The sequence below is a fragment of the Thamnophis elegans genome, chromosome Z (assembly GCF_009769535.1).
Source record: "Thamnophis elegans isolate rThaEle1 chromosome Z, rThaEle1.pri, whole genome shotgun sequence".
Taxonomy (NCBI): domain Eukaryota; kingdom Metazoa; phylum Chordata; class Lepidosauria; order Squamata; family Colubridae; genus Thamnophis; species Thamnophis elegans.
The window spans coordinates 103,152,911-103,177,982 of NC_045558.1; the positions used below are offsets into that span (position 1 = coordinate 103,152,911).

At 37.3% G+C, this 25,072-nt stretch overlaps 1 protein-coding gene across 1 annotated transcript; it reads right to left on the reverse strand.

Moving 5' to 3' along the window:
• Positions 1-10,094: 10,094 nt before the first annotated feature.
• On the reverse strand, positions 10,095-24,665 carry PHB (prohibitin). The gene is made up of 7 exons (XM_032237364.1): positions 24,562-24,665; positions 23,042-23,174; positions 19,636-19,797; positions 18,740-18,882; positions 17,430-17,546; positions 12,369-12,464; positions 10,095-10,477 (listed from the first exon to the last, which is right to left on the reverse strand). Exons 2-7 carry the CDS (start codon positions 23,127-23,129, stop codon positions 10,265-10,267), a joined length of 819 nt encoding a protein of 272 aa, XP_032093255.1. The 5' UTR covers positions 23,130-23,174; positions 24,562-24,665; the 3' UTR covers positions 10,095-10,264.
• Between the last annotated feature and the right edge of the window lie 407 nt (positions 24,666-25,072).

A 25,072-nucleotide genomic window follows, 5' to 3' on the forward strand; every position in this document is an offset into this window, starting at 1 on the left:
TCCCGGGCGAATGAACGCGCTCACGTTACAATGGAAAGGTTGGTTGGCCAGCGCATGCGTGGTAAAAATCAATGTCTACGCTTTCGGAGAGGGGAGGCATGCTCTTTGCCTCAGGTGAGAATCGAAGACAAAAAGAGGGCGGGGGGGGGGGGAAGAAGAAACAAAGCATAAAATTTCCCCCACCATAACAGAAAAGCACCGTGTGTATCTGTGTGTGTTTGTACGTAGGCGCGTGCGCGTTGGAAAAAGACTGAACATATGTGCTGAAGCAAGCCCATTTTTTCGCCGAAGCTTTTCATAAGCAAATAACATCCGATACATCCCAATTCCCAAAGCCTTATTCGAAGGGTTTATTAAGCTAGAGTGGGATCATACTATAGGGTGGGATCATTTGGATCACACTTTCCATTGAATAAATTTTTTTTGTCTGGAATATTTTAGTAGGCATCCTTGTTAAAAGTTTTAATGTGAAATAAAAATATTAATTGTTAAAATCGGGGGGGGGGGGGAGAATTAAAAAATAATAGTTTGGTCCACAAAAAACATGATGATCTTTTAATATGTTAAGATTGAGTTAGTCAGAAAAATCTAATGGCACATTTCTATACTATACAATGGCAGCAGAATGAAAACATTGTATTGTTGCAGTGGGAATAGACTTGGAAAAGTTGCTCTTGAGAATGAGATGAGTGATTTCTAAATTTCATAAAGCTAATTAACTAACCACATGTAGACTGATTTGCAGATGAATTGTACAAAATAATACAAACAAGACTACGTAACTTGAAGAAATTATTCAACTACAATGGCATTTTAGGTTATTTGCTGGAACATACTGTTGCCTAAGAAACTCAAGTACTAGAGTGAAGTGGAGTTGTAAAGAACCTAGTTCTTGAATTTGAGAGAAACACTCAATTCCTTTGTAAAGTGGCTTTTTCACACACACCATACCTACATGAACCACAAAAGCCTCAGACAAAACCAAAATCATTTTATTAAACGGGTGAAATCTTCATATAAACTGCAGAAAGAAAATGCATAAATTTTATACAGTATGTCTTGCATCAGTGAGCTACAAATCAAAGATATTGATTAGATGTGGGAAAAGAGAAATTAAAACATGTTGCATCTTCCCTCTTTCATTTCTTTAACATTTCTTTAAATTAAAGACTTCAGAATGTTTAATTCTGAGTTCCTGAAAGAGTTGATTTTCGCATATCAAGAAGTGGTTTTTGCTAAAAGGAAAAATTTGGTTTATCATAATTACTAAAACTGGTGTCTGTAACCTTTAACTGTGAAACAAAGCATCATAAGTAACAGTTTTTGAAGTTAGGTACCTCAAAGAGCTAACTTACTTAATTTTGAATGTATTCAAAATCTGGTATCACGAGTCACATGAAATTTGAATTTGGCAAATGTTATAAAATATTTTATGACATAATACAAAATATCACAAAACGTCTGCTGTGGGTCAACTCCTAGAGGTTGTGCTATCAGTTCAACATGGGCTAATTTCAAAGCAGATATAGCTCTGAATATTTCCCTGAATTTCAATTTTTCTTGTGAAGGCCCTACATTAGAAGCTCTGCTGTTGTTGAGACATTGAGGAATTTGGTAAGAAAATACCTTTAAAATGATGATCCAACAGATCAGAGGTGATTTAGTGGTTTCCTAAACTTCAAAAGTGGGCACAGATGTCATGCTAAAATACTAATATTAAAATGCTAGCAATAAAGACAAAAATTCCAGGTAGTAATACCACAACAAACATAGCTTGCCCAGCTCGGTGAAGGACAAAAATTGTGAAGTGTGTGATATATTGTGTTACATTAATATACATCATAATATACATCAATATATTGTGTTTGATATTATTGTCTTCAACCTGACTGGGATTTCTATGTGGTTAAGAATTCTGACAATAATTGTACAAAGACATCTATCTAGAAGGCACTCGATTTCAGGGAAACCTACAATATATTATTGCAGCAATAAATATTAATTTTGTAATGAAGGCTGAAACATATCTAAGTGGTAGGTCTAAAATCAATAAAAGCATTTTGCTTCCTTCTTTGGACTCCATCATTTAAATAGAAGTAAATTGCACAATTGTCACTGGATATATATATATAATGCAGTATTGGCTAGCTGTAGCCTACAAAGCCCAAATACTTCTGTCCTAATTGTTGCTAGAAAGACATAGAATTTAGAAATAGTTCAAATGCCCCAAAGTTCAGCCACAAGGCAAAACTCGTATTATTTATTTTTTATTTAAGTCTGGGCAGTTAATAGAATATTTAAAATCTGAAAAGACAATAAAAACAAGAAACTAAAAGTTAAAAGATTGTAGAATAATAAACTTAAAAGGAGATCATCCTCACCAAAGGCTTTTCCCCAGTTCAGCCGAACCGGTAGTGGTGGCGGGAGGCTCTGCCCACCCGCACGGATGCTTTTGTGCATGAGCAGAAGCATTGCACGTGTGCACGGGTGCACACAAGTGAACCAGTAGTAAACCAGTTAGCAACTCACCACTAGATGGATGAATAGTTAGATTTTCAAGCTTCTTCAAAACACTATAGAGTGGGATCACTTGGATCTGGGTGGGGGGTAGGAATCTTATTCTAAAGAGACTGCTTTTAGGGTCCTGGCAAAGTGCATTACTTAACTGAAGGAACTCAGACGCCAACCATGTCAGATCAAATCAACCAGGCAATATGTGAGATGGGTGGATTCTCAATACCCTGAAGCAGATGGAACAAGTGCAGCTTCCACAGCAAATGTATTAGTACATGGGTATATTGAGGCATGCCCTTCACTGCTTGTATTACTGCGTTCTGGACCAGTTTCTGGGTGGTCTTCAAGGGCATTCCCATATAGAGGGTGGTTCAGTAGTCAAGCCATGAGTGACCAGAGCCCCCTGATCTAGAAAAGGGTAGAACTGGCATAATGGTTTAAAAATTAACTCTACTTTCTGTTATTGCGGCAAAAGGCACGTAAAAATAATAATGTAAGATCTAATAACAACCATAATATGGAATACTGTCAATATAGCTTACTTGGACTTCAGTAAGGCATTTGATAAGGTAGACCATAACTTACTATTAGATAAAGTAGAAGAATGTGAGTTAGACAGCATCACCACCAGATGGATTCATAACTGGCTGACCAACTACACTCAACATGTAGTCCTCAATGGAACTGCATCTACATGGAGGGAAGTATGGAGTGGAGTACCCCAAGGCTCTGTTTTAGGCCCAGTACTCGTCAACATCTTCATCAATGATTTGGATGAGGGAATAAATGGGGAACTCATCAAATTTGCAGATGACACCAAGCTGGCAGGAATAGCCAACACTCTAGAAGATAGGCTTAAGATACAGAAAGATCTTGACAAACTTGAACATTGGGCACTATTTAATAAAATGAAATTCAATGATGAAAAGAGTAAGGATCTACCTTTAGGCAAGAAAAACGAAATGCACAGGTATAGTATAGATGGTACTTGCTCAATAGTAGTAACTGTGTGAGGGATCTTGGAGTCCTAGTGGAAAACCATTTAAATATGAACCAACAGTGTGCAGCAGCTGCCAAAAAAGCCAATACAGTTCTAGGCTATATAAACAGGGATAGAATCAAGATCATGTGACGTGTTAATACCACTTTATAATGCCTTTGTAAGGCCACACTTGGAATACTGCATTCAGTTTTGGTCGCCACAATGTAGAAAAGATGTGGAGACTCTAGAAAGAGTGCAGAGAAGAGCAACAAAGATGATTAGGGGACTGGAGACTAAAACATGAAGAACGGTTGTAGGAACTGGGTATGTCTAATGAAAAGAAGGACTAAGGGAGACAGGATAGCAGTGTTCCAATATCTCAGGGGCTGCCACAAAGAAGAGGGAGTCATTCTCCAAGGCACCTGAGGGTAGAACAAGAAGCAATGGGTGGAAACTAATCAAGGAGAGAAGCAACTTAGAACTGAGGAGAAATTTCCTGACAGAACAATTAATCAGTAGAACAGCTTGCCTCCAGTAGTTGTGAATGCCCCAACACTGAAAGTCTTTAAGAAGATGTTGGATAGCCATTTGTCTGGAACGGAATAGGATTTCCTGCCTAGGCAGGGGGTTGGACTAGATCTCCAAGGTCCATTCCAACTCTGCTATTGTATTGTATTGTTTAAAATTTAAGTCTCCCCTTGCACTGAAATAAACTGAAATGGCACTCTCAAATGTGTCACACCCATTCACCCTCCTCAGGGATCAAGTCAAAACACCATGTGCAAAGCATCCCATGGGTAAATATTCCAGTTTTCAGATTATTTGGGTTGTCTGCAATTTTTCCTCCCCTTTGATTTCAGTTTTGGCATGAAGGGACATATTGCCTAGGCAGAAAAGAAAAGAAATGTAATAAAAGACACCTCTATCTGCTCTATGATCTATTTGCTAACAGAAGGATGACAGAAATTTCTTTGCACGTATTATCATTTCTGCGATTTTCCTTCTGTTTTCTTGCCTCTGGAAGTTGTAGATTCTTAACCTACTTTCCACAGAGATGCTTTCCAGCCCTCAGTTATTTCTCATGGCCCTTTTCTAGTTGGTGATTCTAATTTCCTCTTAACATTTTCACTTGGTAACAGATCAGAACTGGAATTCATCTAAATTAACATATGGCTTCTCTATCTTAAAACACGTTTGACAAATAGACAATTTTAGGCCTTGGACTTAATGATTTTAGTTTTTTTCTCTTTTGATATCTATGGATATTTCTTGGAAATAAGCTCCATTTTATTAAGAAAAAAATCTTACAAACACTTATTTTATAATTTTCAGGCTAATTGTTTTTTGAATAAGTAATGTCATGCAAATTAGAGAAAAGTAAATCAACTAAATTAAAAACATAAAGAAGGAAGATAAAGCTAGCTGGATCTAGTTTACACCAATATCTTTCACTCATCTAGATATTTCTGCCCTTGCAAACCATCTTTGCTCCCGTTACAGTCCGTGGCACGACAAAACCGCGCTCGTCAAAATAGCGGTGATAAAACTGCGTTGCTAAAGCCGCAACGTCATCACCGCGCGTCATCACCACCGTGACAACAGAGCGGCGGCAGAAGGGCGCTTTAAAACAGCGCGGCGGCAGAAAGCTGATTTAAATTAAGGTAAGGGTTAGGATTAGGTTTAGGGGTTTGCTTTAGGGTTTGCTTTAGGGTGCTGAGTGCTTCGGAAGGCACGGGTTTGCCCTCCGCGATTATGTCATCGTGGTAGGGTCGCGTTTTTCCTTAGCGCTTCGAACTGCGCGGATTTGCCCTCCGCACTTATGTCGGCGCAGATAAGGGCTTTGCGGTTTTGTGGTGGAACCGTTACAGTCGATAGTTCTCTACTTACCCCAGTTACAACAGCACTAAAAAATGACTTTCAACAATTTTTCACACTTATGACCTTTGCAGCATCCCCATGGTCACATGATTTACATTTTGATGTTTGACAACTGACTCATATTTATGTTGGTTGCAGAGTCCCAGGGTCATGTGACCACCTTTTGCAAATTTCTGACAAGCAAAGTCAGTGGGGAAACCCGATTCACTTAAGAACCAGGTTACTAATTTAACAACTGCAGTGATTCATTTAACAAATGTGGCACAAAAAGTCACAAAATGAAGCAAGACTCAACAAATTTCTCACTTAGCAACATAAATTTTGGGCTCAGTTGTGATCATAGGTTTGTCTTTTATTTGGTCAAAATCTCAGCCCAGTCACTCTTCCCTTTACTTTTGCATATAGAATAGAACAGAATAACAGAGTTGAAAGGGACCTTGAAGGTTTTCAAGTCCAATACTCTGCTTAGGCAGGAAGTCCTATGCCATTTCAGGTTGTCCAATCTCTTAAAAAACTTACAGTATTGACCTTTATATATTCTTGATCACTGAAAATGGAGCCAACGGGCAAAAGTTCCCACCTCTTTTAATCCAAAGGGAGGGCTAAAATGTCTGCATCTGGTACTGGGAATCTGTTCTAATTCAATTTTAACTCTTCCTCTGATAAAGAAGACAGGCTTCTTTTCCTCTCAGATCAATTTGGACCAAGAAGGAAGATTTAGCACTAAGTTTCTAACAAACAAGTACAAAGAAGAGAACATAATAGAAGTGCACAATAAGGCAGTCACAGAAGGGGGTAAGGAGATAATCCGCGAGTCCTATATTGCCCCACTGGGTCTGTATTTCCACCATTTCTGCTCTTACAAGCAGTTTTCACTAAAAGAGCTATTAAAGGTTCCAGAGGGTATTAGGTAGAGGGATGGCCACAGAGGAAACTGGCAGGAATAGCAAACAGGCTTTTTGCTTCTGTTTACAGCATGATTTTGTGGGACTAAAGAGCTATTGACAAAAAGACTATAGGGGGTTAGACTGGAGCCTAGACATCATTACACGTGGGTGGTCTGTTTAAAGGATTCCCTTTCATGCTACCAAAGAATCCTAGATCTATCTATATTGTAAATGGCAATGGCAACATCTAGACATAACAAGTATCTAGAGATAACATGGACATGCTGGCCAGTAAGAAGTGTATCACATAGGTACAGGACAAAAACAAATATGAATACCATTCAGGAACAAAACAGAGTATTTTCTTTCCAGAATGCTCCATTTGCTAGTTTTGTGGCATAAGAAGGAACAATATGTAAGGCAGATTTTATGCATGTTTGCATAAAATCAGGAGGTTGAGAAATCCAGAATTCAGACATCTTGTTCCTTTTCCGAGTTTCCTTCTTTGTCCTTCCCTGAATTTCAGTATTTAAATTGTTTTACATCTTACTCTCAGGGCAGGATGTGACAAAGGAAATTCATTATGATTGGTGAATACAGGGCCTCTTAACACAGTAGATAGAGCAAAGGGCCATGGTCAGGGCAGAGCAAGATCTACCTCTTCTATCCTTAATTGTAGAATTGATAATCAAAGATAGTTTCAAGCCAATCTATTTCCAGGTCTAATGAGAAAGATGTTGGGAACTATTAACTGAAACACTGATCTTACAATACATGCAATGTCATATCAATCACTTTCTAACTACTTTATTAGAACATTCTCTACAAACACACACATACCATATGCATGCACACAATATACTTACAAAAAAAAGGAAAGATGAAAGACCCCTTACCTGTTTACCAAACAAAAGGGAAGTGGAGGGTTCATTTTTGCAGATTAATCTCAATGTTCCAACACCTTGGTGGCATTTTTATATTGTATGAATCATATATGCACTATTATCCACAATTAATGTTCCACAAATCTCAAGGGTTCCACAAACACTCTAATGTCCTGGGAACAGGGCTCCTGGGTCAGCCTTTTTTCAAAAGAACAAAAAGTGAACTATTTTTATTTCCAATTTTATGATATACAGGAAGAAAAGACCGACATTGTGGTTCCTGTATTTCCACTGGTCTTACCATAGTTTACTCAAGAGTAATACCTAAAATGTAGATGCTATGGAAGTTATAGAGTGCTGTCTTATTGCCCAGGAGGTTGTGACTGTCAACTTGGTGATATAACTGGCATCTTCCAGCAGTGCTGAATCTTCTGAGTCCCAGTTTGCATTCAGTTTCATCTTTGCTTAGAATCTTACAGGGCTCTAAATAGTGGTGATTGAGAAGGCCAATTGCCATTCTTTCTATACAACCAAACAACTTTAATTGCATATTTTTCTATTGGCCACTATTTCTTGTCAGTCTGTTCATTCAGTTATTACACTTTTTAAGGAATCCATTCCTGCTGCATAACTTTTATGTTTCTCTTGACCTTCCCAACCCTACTTTGGCAATTATATACCTATTCAGCTCCTCACGGCCTAATAAAACATGTTTTAAACAAGCAATGCAGATGAGAGATCTTGCATTTTGCCATTAACCTGCTTGTCCCTCTGGGTGTTTTATTAGGCACTTGTGGTTTGGCCTCGAGAGCCTAGCTTTGATGCACCTCCAGTCTTAATGCATTTTGTAAACAGAGCTATGATCTATTCCCCTTTACTTTCAGGAATATAATTTGTTATGTTAGGTCAAATTACTTATCCATACTATAATAATAAGCTATCTGAATGATATATAAAGTCCACCTTCCCAACTCAGTAAAGAAATACACATTTTTCATTATATTTAATTTCATGTACAGTTTTATATGATTTCCACAACCTCTCTTGTGAGTGGGAGGAATTTCTCTATTTTTACACAGCATATATTTTGTGTGGTATATTCAGTTAAACTGACCATCAAGAGGCATCATATGATCTGTCTAATCCTTACTAGAGATTTGACTCATAGTCCTACATAAGTCCTCTCTGTATTTTCCCCACTTCTAGAAAGGTTGGACTATTGAGCCCATCTTTCAGTGACCACAATAGTATCTTATGGTAACTTCATCTATTAGAGATCCCCAATTGAACATGCTGTGGAAGGGTACTTCTGAACATAATGAAGTTAAAATCAGAATGGCATCCATTAGAAATCTCAGAACATAAGGTTATTATTGGCCCGCATAAGTATATTTAGCAGCCCCTTTTTATAATAGTTAGGAAGATACTTAACTGTTCTGGAACACCTGCAGCTACAGACAACTGATAGCTGGCATGGGCTCCTCCCCTGTACTATAAAAAAACAATTGACTAGAAGTGAGCAACTAGGGGCATTTGTAGCGTGAAGATTTTCACCTTGTAAACTAATTTGGCCAGTGTATCTACCAATACAGCTACCAATATCTTCTAAGTCACAGTCAGTAAGGAATTAATTCATACTACTCTGTCATCTTGGAATCAGAAGCATTTTACTTGTTTGTTCCCTGCTGTTGAAAACAGAATGATTACAGGATGTCTTCCCCACCCCTGAAATCTAGTGAAATACAGCTAATTAACTATAATATTCAGTAATATATTTATGAAGATTGTGTGTCCTGAAATGCCCCATGGAGACCTTTCTTCATTTTGGTGAACCTGGATGCTAAAGGCCAATTTCCCAAAGTGTGATTTATTGCTTCCATCTAACATATTCCTTTGTTCCTTGAGGTAAGAGAACCTTGTTTCTTAGTCTCTTATTATCACCATCATCCATTTATCCTTGTTAGCATACTCCATAGTGTGTCTCAAGCTCTACCTGAAAAGTAGTCTTTCTTTTCCAAGATGAATACTGGCCTCTTAGCATGCAGTGAATTGTTCATGTATTCCGCTGATAAGATTGCAAGTTGCTCAGCCAAGCATTAGTGTGCTTTTTTTTTTTAAAAAAAGATGCTATTCTCATATTATCTATAGCTGACTGCTATAGGAAGAGATGCCTTTCTAATCTGATCCAGCTCTTTTTATGAATTTGAAATCTTAATTGCTGATAGGATTGTGATTCTCTGTTAAGTACTCATCCTGTGTTAAGGTCATATACAAAGACCCTTCAAATAAGCCTTAATTTTCATGGCTAAGAAAAAGGACTTTTTGGTGGTTGCTCATCGTTTCAACAGTAATCTATAACTTTCCTGTTTTTTCAAATGTTCTGGATACTATTTCTGTAGTTATAACTAATATTTCATTCTTACAGTGTGGTATTAACTCTTTCATCTTGTTAATTTTATTTCTCAATTATTTATACTTGGTCAGCATAGTTATTGCTTTTATCTTGAAATGATTCAAATTATTGCAATTTTATCCAACTGTTTTAAATGTACAATATTGATAAATATCTACTCCGTGAAGTTTTTAGAAAACTTTTTAAAAATTCTGTTCTATGAAATATGACATTGATATTAGCTGTTGCTAATATCATACTTTTTAAAATACAAGCACTAAAACATTTGATGGTTTATGAAAGAAAAAATATTTTCACTGTTGGTACCTTTCATGCTAAATGAATCTTTTTAAAGTAATCATGACATCAGGCTCTAGATGGAATATATTTTAAACTGTTTTATGGGCCACAGATTGCCAACAAACATATGGGATGAACTTGCTTTCTCCAGAATATGTATAATTTAGATTACTCAGCACTATCTTGCCAATTCAGCAATCCTTTACAGCTTTTATTCTAAATACTGATCTGCTAAAAAGAATACTCTAGAAGGAGAATATGAAGAATGATTGCCTTTATTACTTGAAGGGATTTTCAATCAAACTTAATTTCTTATAGTTTCAACCCAATTGAGAAAGCTTAGGGTTACTTTTGGCATTTGTCTCCCCTCCCACAAGGAAAGAGTAGAAAAGAGGGTGAGGAGACAGTGGGTGAATTTGGAGGATACTCATTGGGGTAGCTGAAGCAACACTGACTGTCCCGATGGCAGATAGGTGATGTTACGGGACCGGGAGAGCTGATAAGCGATATCTTCGGCTGCTTCAAGCTTCCGCAATTCTATAAGGCCATCACCTGCTGTAGCCAATGAATTGGCAATTAACTCAGCTGCTTTTGAATCTCCCTCAGCTGAAATTATAGCTGCTTTCTTCTGCTGCTCTGCCTGTAGATATGCACAGAAAGCAAAAAAATTACTTCAGAAAAAAAGGTTTACTGTATTTTTCAGAGTATAAGACACACCTTTTTCCCTCAAAAAAGAGGCTGAAAATCTGTGTGCATTTTATACATTGAATACAGGATTTTTTGCCTCCCGAAACCCTGCCCCCTTCACCAAAATGGCCGTGCATAGACTTTAGGAGCCTTGCAGAGTGCTCTTGGGGGCTGAGGAGGGCAGAAATGAGCAAAAAATGGGCTCTTTTTTTGCTCAATTTCCCCCCCCCCCAGCCCGAGGAGCACTTTATAAGCCTCCTAAACGCTGTGCATGTCCCTTTTTTGTCAAAAATGCCCCCCCCTTGCAAAAAATGGGTCATTTTTTGCCTCCACCAGGAGCACTCTACAAGCCTCCTAAAGGTTATTCATGCCCATTTTTTTGAAAAATAAACCGCCCCCATTTTTGCAAAAAACGGGCCTTTTGGGGGGAGGTCTGCAGTGTGCAAACCTTTTTTTTTTAAATTTGCCTCTTCAAAATCTTGGTGCATCTTATACTCCAAAAATATGATAAGTGTTCATGTACTATTGAGCTAATAAAAGAATTGTGGTAGCTATAAGACAGTAACCAAATTAAGGCAATTAACAAAACAAATATAATACAGAGAGAATAAATATGCTTGGAAAGAACCATATCAAACTTGTATTTTCAATATTTTGATCAAGCAAGAGTAACAATTCTGCTTGCTATGTTAGTGTTCTAATATTGGTATTGCTACTATTCCTAGGACACGAGAGAGAGAGCAGATGTCAAGAAAGAACAATCCCTGCTATTCTTTTTAATTGAATCATTACAGAACTTTCTCCGAGGACAAGCAGCTGCAAAGTATGACCTAAAACCAATTAAATAGGTATTTTGAAAGTTCCCACTATATTGAATGCATAGTGGAGACTTTGATATTTTGACTTATGCTTTTGCCATAACCTAGATTCTCTGAACTGAATATGGAATTCTAATATCAGGGAAGAAAAATCTATGGATAATTCCAAAAGATTAGGAAGTATATCTGATATTAGAGGTCTTTTTCAAACTCCAGAATAGAAGCTCCCATGAGATATAAAATAGTCTTTTAAAGGAAGCAACTCTCTGTTTAAACAAACAGTGCTATGACTATGCTCAGTTGCTAAGAATAGTGAGTGTCAGGTAAAGAAAAGCAGCAGCAGATGGGTGGAGGAAAAAGATGGAACACAACATACCAGTAGCTGTCATTTTGATAACAGTATTCTTAATAAAGGTGAGACTGGATTCTGTCATCATAATAATCATGTCTTATTTTAACCATGGTTTAAACCAAAATGACTGGATTCACACAACTTGTTAAGCCAAAAACATATAGAATGTGCAATGGGGGAAACTATTAGTGCAAAACTCATCAAATCAAGATAGTTTTGGAGAATTTGGGAATGTTCCATTTCTTTCCATATATCATACTATTCTAGAGGCTGTTCAGTGATTCTGTAAGTAAATCTTTTGATCTAAAAGCAGTTTGATATATCCCACTAATAGTTCAGTTTCAATACAAGGCTGTTTGTATTAGGAATGCCACATCCAGGACATCTCTAACCACTTCCAATTTAGTGGAATTATTTTTGAAACCCACCAAACTGTGGCAAGGATAATATGATCCAGGATATTTCAGCATTATCTGGAGGGAAAACAAAATATTCTGGAGTTTCTAGAATTAGTTCCTGAATTAATGAATTCTGCATATTTCTATTTATGGCTATAATGATGTTGTACACTAGATGCTGAAAATGACAAATTCTGAAAATTGGAGCATTAAAAAAAGGAGATTAAAAATCTTTTCAGCAAGAAGTAAGTTAAGGTTGCTTGTACATATTCCCACCTTTTCCACTATGAATCTGGCTCTTTCAGCTTCTTGTTGGGCAACTTGCTTCATTTCTACTGCTTCTGTGAACTCTTTTCCAAATGTCAGGTGTGTCTGAGATGGAAATAGAAAAATAATACCAGTGAGTTATAATAATATAAACCATTATTTCTTAACTTTGATAGCTTGAAGATGTGTGGACTTCAACTCCCAGAATTCCCTAGCAAGCATACTGGGAACTTTGGGAGTTAAAGTTGATATATATTCAAGTTTCCAAACTTGAGAAGCCCAGATATAAACTATTAATATAATTTCCACAGTTAATCATATTCTCCTAGCATACATATACTACAGAGAGAAATGAGAACAGTTTGACTTCAGAGACCTTCCATTGCTGTTTCCATTCTCACTCCCTACACATCATATTACCAGATAGATTTGTACCCCACTGAAAGACTGGAAGACTGAATTTCAGCTTGAACTCCAAGCTCCCATGGAGCTATGGTTTTAATTTCCATAATCATCCAGATAATATGGTGCATGGATATTAAAGGGTGTCAAGTTGGGGAAGTCACAAAACAAAACATACATGTATCTTCAAGACAAGCAACATGAGAGGTGGAGACAACTTCCCTCGTGTCAGTCACTCTCACAACTATCTAGCGGCCATATGAAGTGCTTTTCTTCTTTTTTCCATTCTATATTTTTGCTATTTTGATTTTAAGGGTGAGGGTGGGGAAGTGAGATTGGTTTCTACACAACCTCTATCTCAATCACATTCTTGTTTTGGTTTAAAAAGAGGTCAGAAAACTGTTAGAAAATTAATCAGGGTTCTATGGTAGGGTCAAGTAGCTTGTGAACTGTCAGTTCCTGCAACAGAAAATGGAAGAGGCAAAGAATGTGTTTTTCCGCCCTGAAACAAATAGGAAATCTTTAGTAGGATATTGAAAAAGAGTAATTTGAGAAGGCTGCAAAAGAGTAAGTCTCAAAAGGTTGTGGAAAAAAGGAAAAACAAATGAGTAATCTAAGCATAATTAGTAGTAGCACTGTGTTGGAATGTACAAAGAGAGATAAGAAGCCGCAAGGCCAGATAAAAGTGTGTGCAATGAAAATAAAGATTGTGCAGAAACCAACAAAAGTTAAAAGTTCCAAAAGCAGCATCTGGTAAAGTTTTGAATAACATTTCCCCCATTAGTTAATTGAGCCAGTTTTTTGGTGGGGGATTCTTTTGACATTATTAGGGACATACTCAGTTGATTATGGATGAATTTTTTTCATGCATTCATTTAAGACTTGTCCTTTCTTATCCAGAGAGGAATCCCTGAGAGCAGCTTTTTATTTTGTTGTGGATATTGGCTATGCTTTTAATGGAGACATCTTCAGTTTTTGTTTCTTCATTTTAAGTGTTATGTAAAATATATTTCTAAACATTTTCTATAATGCTGTATCAGCCTAGTGCTGATGTGGAAAAATTCTTGTGTGAGATTTCCTCATCACAGCCTTAATGTAGCTAGAAACAATAGAGCCTAAGCTTCCATTTTCATTCCTATAGAAGTTCAGTCTTGTGGTTGAGTTTGGATGTTGGATATTTGAAATGGGAGACTAGAAGATACATGATTTTCTCAGGTTCCCCAACAATACAAATTATTTGATAGAGCAAATTCAGCAACAAGGAATAACCACAACAAATTTTAAGAAGATACTTGGTTGATACCTAGGACGCTGGCAGCAATCTGTATCAACATTAGCACCAGTGAGTGGTATTTGTGACACATCTTTAAATAGTCACTTGATTGAGTTTCATGTTTAATGAATAAAAGAAATAATAATAATAATAATAATAATAATAATAACTTTTATCACAGTTGTCAATAACCGAAATGTATAATTTATTGACACCGTGGTACCAGGAGATGCCAGAGTCAGGGGAAAAAAAGAACTGGAAAAAATCATGAAATACCATGGCCTGGCCATTGAAACTATGCAATTATGAATGAAACATATAACTGTGATACCCATTGTCATCTGGGCACTTGGTACCATATTCAAGAAATTGCAGCTTCCTGCAATAACACCAATGGAACTGCAAAAAACTGTGCAACTTGGAATATCGTACACATAAGAAGATACTTGGTTGATATCTAGGACGCTGGCAGCAACCCGTATCAATCATTAGTAACAGTCAGTGATATTTGTGATGCATTTTTGGAGGTTCAGTTGATTAAGTTTCATGTTTGATGAATAAAGTGTAATAATAATCTCTCTTTTTCCAACTATTACAATACAATACAATACAATACAATACAATACAATACAATACAATAGCAGAGTTGGAAGTGATCTTGGAGATCTTCTAGTCCAACCCCCTGCCTAGGCAGGAAACCCTATACTGTTTCAGACAAATGACTATCTAACATCTTAAAGACTTCCAGTGTTGGGGCATTCACAACTTCTGGAGGCAAGCTGTTCCACTGATTAATTATTGTTTCCTTTGTGGATGGGACTTGGAAAGAAGAAATTCTGATTCAAAAGCTAAATAAATGTATTCAACTAAAGCAATCTGCTTTAGCCATATATATTACTTTAATATTTTTTTTAAACATTAAGGATCTTCTAGTTGGAGACGAGAGAGGGAAAGATGCTTCTATGCTTTATTTCTACATGTCTTGTAAGACAGTGTTTTTCAACCACTGTGCCGCGGCACACTAGTGTGCCGTGACATAGTGTAAGGTGTGCCGTGGGAAAATTACTTTATATATAGTCAATATAGGCACAGAGTTAAATTTTTTTAACATTTTCTAATAGTGGTGTGCCTCGTGATTTTTTTCATGAAAAAAGTGTGCCTTTGCACAAAAAGGTTGAAAAACACTGTTGTAAGACATCTGTTTTCGCTCTCTGTATGTATCTCTGTATGTTTTAAAATATTTTTGTATGTTTCTACAGTTTTTAATTCTTGTTATATTTAGTTGTTTCTTATAATATTACAAGCTTTAAATATCTCTCTAAAATACTTATTATTTCTACCAGTATATTTTTAGTAGATTTGGTGAAGTAAAATTTAAAGCCATTTTCTACAAGAAGCTCTTATTTTCCCAGAGAATTTTTAATTTATCCTATATAAATGGAATTCCTTAAAAAAAGTGGTAAATCTTCCAATTTAGAAGATGTTTTAAAAATTTGGTAATTAGTAGTTGGTAGTGCTTATGAACTGCTATGGATCTATAAGGTGACAAACAATCAATTTATCAAAACACAATTCGATAGAATGAGTTCTATTATAATTTTTCTGACACCAATTAATCAGGTAAATAATGTTCTCATAAGATCCAGCAGGGTGAACTCCCAAACTTCCTAAGTCTACTAGTACTTACCCTTAGAATCAGTCTGTTGCTGATTATATAATTATTTACTTATGTTAGAGATTGCTTTTAATCTTAAAACATGAGTAGGGGGAAAGATTTGACCCAAAAGCTGGATATAACTATAGCCTCTCCTACAGGGGAAGCAAAATCAAAGCAAAGTTCTATTCCCGTCACAAAATTCCTGTTTTCCTTCCACAAATATAATCCACTCCTGGGGGGGGGGGGAAAGGCTGAATTGTGATGACTGAAGGCACCAGAAATGCCTTGAAGCAGTTTCTCTCCAAAAACATGGAAAATATAGGTCAGACCCAACTTTATATGCTAGTTTCATCCAAACTATATCTTTCCATTTTGAGAAGAATAGAGGATGGGACAAGCACAGACAGCCTTATTTCAAAGAATTAATAACACCATGCAATTCCCTCCTTGTGAAAAGACACAAATGGAATAAGGACAAGTGTTTTGGAGGAAACTTCCCTTCCTGATAACTGCGCCAAAATTATTTACATACAAAGATGGAAAAATGAAATATCCACAGTAGAGGATTAGATTATAAAATTAATAAAATTTGTGGAAATGGCAAAGCTAACTGGTTTGACTGGGGATTATAGATTTTTTTTAAAAAGTCTGGATTTTATTTTGTTAAAAGAAGACTGAATTAATGATTTATAGACATGGGGTTTAGAAAGGTCAAAGATTCCAGGAGACAGAATAAGATAGCAATTACCAAATAAAAAAAAAAGATGGAAGTCATAATTCTGTATTTTCTTTCTTTTTAATCTTTTAATTTTGTATCCTTTTATTGTGTTAAAAAAATCTAATTCAGGATCTGTGAAATAGAGACGCAGACTGGATATTCACTATTCCTTATTAAAGCATGCATATGTTGTAGATTTTAAAAAAGGAAAACATTACCTTTATAATATGAGTGGGGAAAACAGAAAAAGAACCTATAGACATCCATTCAGAAATGGATCCTTCTGTATGAAAGTTATACAATCTAATAATAGAGAAATTAGCTGCAATTTTAGAATCCTAGATGAGGATTTTTCCTCTCATCGACAGAGATGATTAGGTAGATCTCAGCTCCTCGTTGACTTGTTCAGGGATGATGGGAGCTGGATTCCAGAAATATCAAGAGGTATATAGGTATCCCAACACATATGAATGATTATAGAAAGCATCTATACCCTAATATATATATATAAGATTTTTACAACCCCTGGTAAGCCCCAATTATGGGAGGAAGCTAATTGCTTCCATCATCTGTCAATCGGCTCGTCACAAGAGTCCATCACGACAGAAACCCAATGTTTTTTACTGTTGCATTGGGTTTCTGTCGTGATGGACTCTTGTGACGAGCCGATTGACAGATGATGGAAGCAGTTAGCTTCCTCCCATAATTGGGGCTTACCAGGGGTTGTAAAAATCTAATAGATACCTTTCACCCTGGCTTCGCTGATAACGGATAAGAGCCTGTGGCCTAATGGCTAAGAAGTCTGCCTAGTATGTAAAATGCCCAGGTTCAAATCCCAGTAAGGGTATGGCTAGCTGATGAGAGCTAAATAGCTTGAAATAAATCTATACTAGTCTCCCTTTATTTATCAGCACAAATAAACACACACACACACACACACACATATATATATGTATCTCACATATAAATTAGTATCTCACATATAAATTACACAGCTTCTAGATGTAGAATGCCTCTTACCAAGGAAACATCATCTAAAATGAGTCCAAATGTTGCTGCTCTTTCTGTCAGGTCTTCACTCACTTGTCTGGAAACCAGCTCTCTTTGTGTGATTAGCTCCCCAGCATCAAAGCGAGCCTGGAATAATGAGATATGCAAAACAGCACTTAGAACAGACAGCAAAGCTAAAATTCTAACTAGTGATTTATTAAAGTTTAATCCTAAATCAGATACAATATTAGCCCATCAGCAACTATTATGCACATTTAATAACAAGCATCATTTTCCTGCTGTTTCAGTGATAGTTTTCCCACAGGCATCAACTGCTCCTATGGGAAATAGCAAGTCAGTCTGGATTGGATTTCAAACTAAACCAATTGGGTTCTTCTGTTCATTGGAAATGAATTCCAATCTGGTATCCCCAATATGTCTTGGATTACAAAACTCATTATTTCTTTCTCTAATAAAGATAGAAATATGTTACATCAAACAGTATGTAAGTATATAGCTCTGTCAGAAACCATGCAAGGCCACATTTTTTTCAATAACAACAACAACAATACTGCTTGACATTATTTCTATATTATTTTATAAAATAAATCTTACATTTCATATTCAACTTCACCCTTTCACCCTTTCAAATCCTTCTCACACACTGAAACAGTCCTACAATCCATTCATTTGTTTCAGTAGAAAGTGTGAATAAAAAGAAGAAAAAGAAGTTATCAATGAGATAACTAGGATGGGAAATGGGAGAATAAAGAAAGAGGTTTCTAAATAAGGGAGGAGAAATGGGCATGAATACAACATGGATCTTACTGCATAGACACTAAGTGGTAAAATCTCACCACCACAATATATACACACGTTCAGGTTCATGTCTCTAGCTCTCCAAGTTATTATTTTTTTAACGTGATGCCTGGTTTTCCTCTGACTTATTGTTCACTTTCTGCAAACTGTTTGCTCTGGAGTGTAGTGGATTCATATAATTCCTGAATATTCCTTCTAAGATGCCTTCCTCCTTTGTCTATGTACTGGCATCTTCCCTTTTCCCCCTTCCAAGAAAGAAAAATGCAGTGCTTGCATGTGAAACTGACAGGAGACAGATTCACCGGGAGCTTTCATGGATTGCACAAGAATATGTCCACAAACACAGAAACGGAAGGAAACGGAATTAGAAAGTCTTTTGTCAGACAGAAGGAATAATTGGCTCCACAGAATAAAATGAATTAGGCCCTGCCCTTTGCAGCATTCCACTAAATGAAGCAAATAGAATTGTGAAAATAATGCCTAGGATCATAAGAGGAGAGTCTTATCCTACTCTCTCTTACCACCACAGATTTGAGGATCTCAGTTGTGATGGAGGGCAATACTCGTTCATCATAATCTTCGCCAATAGTGGTGAAAATCCGGGGGAGTTGTGTCATCACTGGCCTGAACAAGATTCGGAGTGTGATATTCACATTCTGTAGATCTACCCAGAAGATAGGAAGCAGATTGTAGCAGTTACATGTTCTGAGCCTATACCAAACTTCCCACACCTAGTTTTTTTAGGAGTATTGGGACTACAATTCCCAGAATTCCATCAGTATACTCATATACTTAGATAAGCCTTGCACATAGAATTGCCAAAATAAAGAGTGATCTGCTGCCAAATAATCTAACCCAATTTTCTCTTCTAAATAGTTCTAGGTAAGCTTTAGTAAGGATAAAGATGGCGATCACAATAGTCTCCTCCCCCCCCCAATGCCAATCCTATCTAGTCACCTTTGCTGGTTTTTATTTTCCTGTTCACTAGGGAATGTAGATCCAGGGAGGGAAAGAAAAAACATCCCAAAACCAGATAAGATGATCTGTAAATCCCTGCCCCTCCCTGCTCCCCCAAAATGTAGGTGGAAGGGGAAAGAAGGATAACAAGCTGATGTGTTTTTAACTCTTATTTCCATAACAGAAATATAACAGGATGGTTTGGTGATGAGTTTTCATTAAAAGATAGTTTTGAGTCCATGTAATATACATGGCAGGGATACAAAAGTGGCTTGCCACTGATGTCTACTTGATCTTCTTGAGACTTCTGTTTGATCTGTCATTCAAGTATTAATCAAGTGCAATTTGTCTTAGCTTGAGATGAAGATCTGTCAGATGCCGTTATATGCTTTACATGTTCAATCACCTAGCTCCAGCTCTCCATTCCATTAATAAAAATAGGATTTGTCTCACAGCTTACCTTTGCTCCCAGTAATTACAGGCACATTGCGAGGGCGGGAACGGCAGTCAAAGAGTATTGGCTTTTGAACCCAAGGAATGAGAAAATGGGTTCCTTCTCCCACCACTATGTCTTGAACACCTTGGAATCGATCAAATATGACAGCCCGGTGACCTGCATCCACTGCAAATAGGGGGAAAAATTCAAACAATATCCTTTGAAAGCAAGAAAAGCAGGAAAAATGGAATATTTTTTGTATTCTTTATTTGTGCCAGAAGCATCAACAAATTACAGACTTACAACATTCAACTGTGAGCCAATAAAATAGGTCATAGAAATACCACGTATAAAAACATATAAAATAAATAGGATTAAAACTAAATGACATTTGCTAGGTATCCAACCACATTGACAAGTGTTTTCTCTTGCCAGCATGACATCTTCCAGATGTTGAAGGACATTGTATGCACCATAGCATGTGTGAAGTTGATACTCACTGAGAGTATCTTCTACTGCAGGTGTCAAACTGGCGTCACCACAGGCCACGCCCACCCCATTTCTGTGAAGGGGGAAACCGTCATGATATGTCACGTGACATGAGTTTGACACCTGTGTTCTACAGGGAAGCCCCATTTTCTTAGATGATTCTTTGATCTTCCTACTCTGGGCAGTCTATTTAGTCATTTCCATATTGGCCAACGTTGTTTTTGACGTGACCCGTCAAAACCGCGGTCCACTAAACCGCGCCCGATTAAAGCGCATACCTGACGTCATCAGCAGCACGACAAATACGACCGCGGAGAAAAAAGGGCGCTTTAAAAAGCGCTTTTAAAGCAAGCCGATTCACATAAAGGTAAGGATTAGGGTTAGGGTTAGGGTTAGGTTAAGCGTTAGAGTTAGGTTAAGGGTTAGCGTTAGGTTTAGGGTTAGGTTAAGGGTTAGGCTTAGGGGGGTTAGGTTTAGATTTACGCGTTAATTTTAAGTTTACCGCTCACAGCGTGCTGTTTTCGTCGCGCTGTGATGACGTCACGTACGCGCTTTCGTCAAGCGCGCTTTCGTCTACCGCGGTTTTGTGGTGGAACCGTTTTTGATCAGGTGGCAGACAGTTGTATAGCCATACCGGGCAGACAGTTGCCCTGTAGTGCCTTACTCACCTGCCATAGTTTTAGGATGATCTGTGGTGGCTGGTTGTTAGGAGGGACAAAAGTTTTGAGAAAACTGTTCCTTGTTTTCAGCCTTGACCTTTGAGGATTGATGGTCATATAGGTGTGTTTATGGGGATGTTGCTCTAACCCACACATTCTGCGGAGCACTTTCTCAGCAAAATATTTTTTGGGCAGATAGATAATTCACATTTTATATTGGGGTTGGTGTTAGGCAACCAGTGACCAGTCTTGCTGCTTCATTTAGGGCCACATCCACTTGTTTTGCATGTTTTAATCTAAGACTAATATAGGGCTAATGCGAGTATTCTTAATGTGTTTGGTTGGGCAATGCAACTTATACCCATTATTTCCTCAAAATTCTGTTCCTAGCATGTATTTTCTGTCTGCTATTAAAACAATGGTTCTTAAAGGTAAATGTACAATCCAGAGTTCCTCCCAGATACTTTAGAGCAGTGCAATGTTCAATGTTCCTTTTGTATTATTTCCAGATATTTTACCAATCAGATACTCACTGGATACATAGAACTACAACTCATTTCATTCACTACCATTATTGTACATGGAAAAGTAATAATCTCCAGTTTGTGTTTTTTGTGGCCAAATACAACAAACTGCCCTATCAGAGAAATGGAGAAGCATCACCGTTGTGCTAATTAAATCATTAACTGACCAGTTCAAAGCAGTTTAAGACTGGATTACTTATAATTCTGCCAATACCCCCTAAACTCCAGTCCAGCTGAATCTGATTAAAGACATTAGTGATTAAATCTAGAATGTTCTATATACAATAATTTGTTCTCCCATGAAATGATAGCTCTTCTATGTTCTTGTTTGTATCAGATCATGTAAAAAAATTAATTTCTTTAGATTTTATCTTTGTTATTTTCTATCATAATCATCTCTGCCTCACTAATTAAGGCAGCTCTTCCTCAATCCTGAAGTATTACAACCATAAGAATTTTAACTGTGAGGTACATCCCAAAACATATGAAAAATACCTTGCTGAGGAAGTTTTATGTGACTAATGTCAGTTTGCATACAGGTAGTCTTCTACTTAGAACTATTCATATAATGACCAAAGTTAAAATGTCACTGAAAAAGTGACTAAGTAACAGTCCTCACATTTATGGCCACTGCATCCTCCTAAAAGTCATGTGATCAAAATTAAAGTACTTGTCAACCAGTATGCATTTACAATGGCTTCAGTGTCCCAAATCATGTGATTGCCATTTGCAATCTTCCCGGCCAACTTCCAACCAGCAAAGTCAATTCTTGCCCCAACTGTTATTGTCCTTTAATCTCCTAAAATTTTGAAATAAGATACTGCTTGCTTCAGCATTGATTTTGGAAGCTCTCTTGGATGTTATCAGAATCAGTAGACACTAGAGACTGGGCCTTTTTAGCAGTGCATTCACATCTTTGTACCAATATCTTGAAAATATAAAGGTACAGTGAAATCTACTTTAAGTGAGGTGCAACTCTTGGTGATTGCATTCATATTATTTTCTTGGCAACAGCACAAAAGTGCTTTTGAAGCACTTAACTTTAACTACTAAAAGTAATTAACTTCTAGAGTTTTTTGCAAGCTTTCCAGCCTGTCTAATTTACAGTCCTGAGATTTCCTAGTGCTTTTCTATCAAAGTATTGCTCATATCTACTATGCTTAGCGTCTTCAAGATCAGATAAGGTCAAAGAGTGCTGCCACCTGCTGAGACTTTTCTTTAAGGCAGAACAGATTGCCCACATTTCAACTTCTGTTGAGTAAAACAGTGTAATGCTACATTTTAAATCTGACATTTAGTTGCACACAATTTAAAATACATTTGCAAACCCCCTTGCAAAAAAAATTAGAACATTAATTTCTTAAAATGTAGCTTATCTATGAGAGGTAAACAGCACTTATAGTAAATTCTACATGAGTTAGAAAAGTATTTTTCAATGGCTACATAAGAATAACTATCTCAGGAAAAAAGTAGGAAATGAAGGACTTTGGTTATAGGCTTAATTCTGCTAGAACTGTCATTCTTCTGGCCATCACATTAGAAGAGAAAAAAAATGAACTGCTGTTTTCTGTAGTTTTGTTTTTAAATTCTTTGATGGCGAATCTTCTAAGAATGTGGGCTTGAGATTTTTAAATCAAATACACTGCAGTGGTTTAAACTATACAAGCTGAAATTATTATATTTCATCAATTCCTATCTTAATATTTACTTGTTTATCTCACAGGAGAGCAAATGCCCTGCAGAGAAAGTCTTCCTTACCATTATACAAAGCAGAGTTGACAACTCCACCAACAATCGCCAGTCCCAAGCCGAGTTTGCCCACAGTCTCAAAAATTTTGGAAGCCATTAGTGCCAATATAAGTCTTGCTTCTGTTTTCTGATACAATCACACCTATGCAGGTAGGGGGAAAGTCCAGTAATAAGAAAAGCTGGGGCAATGAAATGGCTTCTCAGATGATACTTCTGCATAAAACGCAGCTTCCTATGCCTATATTAAAAAAAAAAGCTTCACAGAATATAGTAGTTATTTAAGAACGCTATTTGGACAATGTAAAATACAATCCCTGCAATAATATGTAACAATCCAAGACTTTAAGGGGAAAAATATTAGAATGCTGATATATCTTTAAAGAAATCATGTGATTTCAGGAAAAGGCATGCTTGATTTAAAATGATCTTGAATGTGCAATGTGAACACTCAAATCATCTTTTCCTCTTTGAATCCAGATTGCTGCATTTCCAAAAACTTATTCTCCCATATTTAGGAATATCAGAACCTAGAATTAAATTAGTAGATTTAATCTTTTAAAGTTACTCTTTAATCCTAGAATAAAATGTTCTTATTAAATACAAACGATGGAAGAATATTAGAATAATAAGAAGTCTGGTCAAAATAGTCCAGCAACATTTTTTGTGTCTTGGGGCAATTAGCAAATACATTAAAAAGACTACATTGGCAAATGAATAAGTATGTCTAATTGTCTGACCAATCTCCATCAGTCTCTTTAACACCTGTGATTTTCAAATGTTTCACGTGAGGAAAACTCCCAGCAATGGTGTCTACATTCGGTACAGCAATGTGTTCTGTGGACACATTGTTAGAATCCTCTTCATTCAAGGTTCTGTTAAAGCTTGATGGGTCTGATGGACTCCTATTTCCTAAGCACAGTACACATTATACACGTTTTGGGTGTTCTAGGCTGTGGGTTAACTCAGTGGCTGTGGCAAGCTTTTTTTACTGAATAAATCTAGTGAACAGAACTCTTTTAAGATTTTCCAAAGCTCTTTAATGCGTTTTAATATAAATTTCCACAGCAATTTTTATTCTAGCCAATCTCTCCATTAAAACGTCTTCTACCTCTCATAGGAACCCGCCCTTTGCAAATCCTGTCTAATCCCTACTGTCTCTATTGAAATAGACAGATACCCCAACCATCTTGCTTTACTCCGAGTTCTGGAAAACTACAGGAGCATGTGCAATTCTTTTTATTGCAGAATCCACCCATCTCCCAAATCCCCTTACCCACCCCAGCCATTTCTCCATTTTGTGGCCGTGCTTTTCCAATCTGCGGCTCAAAACGTTCATTTGCGAGAATTCTGCACCGCATCCAATCAAGCGAACCCCCAAAATATCAGAATTTCTTTTCAAGCATGCTTTTGCATTTCATCATGTCGCGCTTTGTTAAGTTCTCCGCCGTTATTTCGCAACAAAAGATACACCCAGTTCAGCAGAAGGGGGGGGGGGAAGCAAAGCGCAACGATTCTTATGCATAACTCACCTCGTAAGGAAGAATTGACCTCCACATGAAGACTCCACCGAGCCACCTGGTCCCTCTGTACTTACGCACAAGGCGCACCCGAACGTCGGCCTTGACTAGCTGCAGCAGTGCCTGACGGGATTCGTAGTTCTTTCAACGGTAAAGACAAAACAATATCCTGAGCACCACGGGCCATGTACGAGCAAAATGAAACTTCGAATCCCGGCCGGCACCGCGATGCAAAGGCCCGCCCTTTCCTATTGGCGTCCGCCGCAGGGCTTCATGGGAATGGTTCGCAGGTTGAACTGAGCCAGGCGGTAAGCACGAGGGAAAAGTGAACATGGGAGCGCGTGGATTTTTTCCCCTCCCTCCTTCCGTTTGGAGATGAAGAACTTAGTGCTTAAAGCTCGAATATGCCATTTTTGGAGTTGGTGCAGCAAAGAGAAGAATGGTGTATAACGGAACTCCCCCCCCGTTGTTTCGCTGCTGGAAGTCCACGTGTTTTAAGAATATGGAGCGCGAATTAAAAAAA

Excerpts from the sequence above, each read along its gene's own strand:
- PHB (XM_032237364.1), bottom strand. The coding sequence starts at position 23,129 with ATGGCTTCCAAAATTTTTGAGACTGTGGGCAAACTCGGCTTGGGACTG. Across the intron at positions 17,547-18,739 it reads AGATCCTCAAATCTGTGGTG|GCTCGCTTTGATGCTGGGGA; the intron begins GTAAGAGAGAGT and ends TCATTATTCCAG. Across the intron at positions 10,478-12,368 it reads CCAGATTCATAGTGGAAAAG|GCAGAGCAGCAGAAGAAAGC; the intron begins GTGGGAATATGT and ends GCATATCTACAG.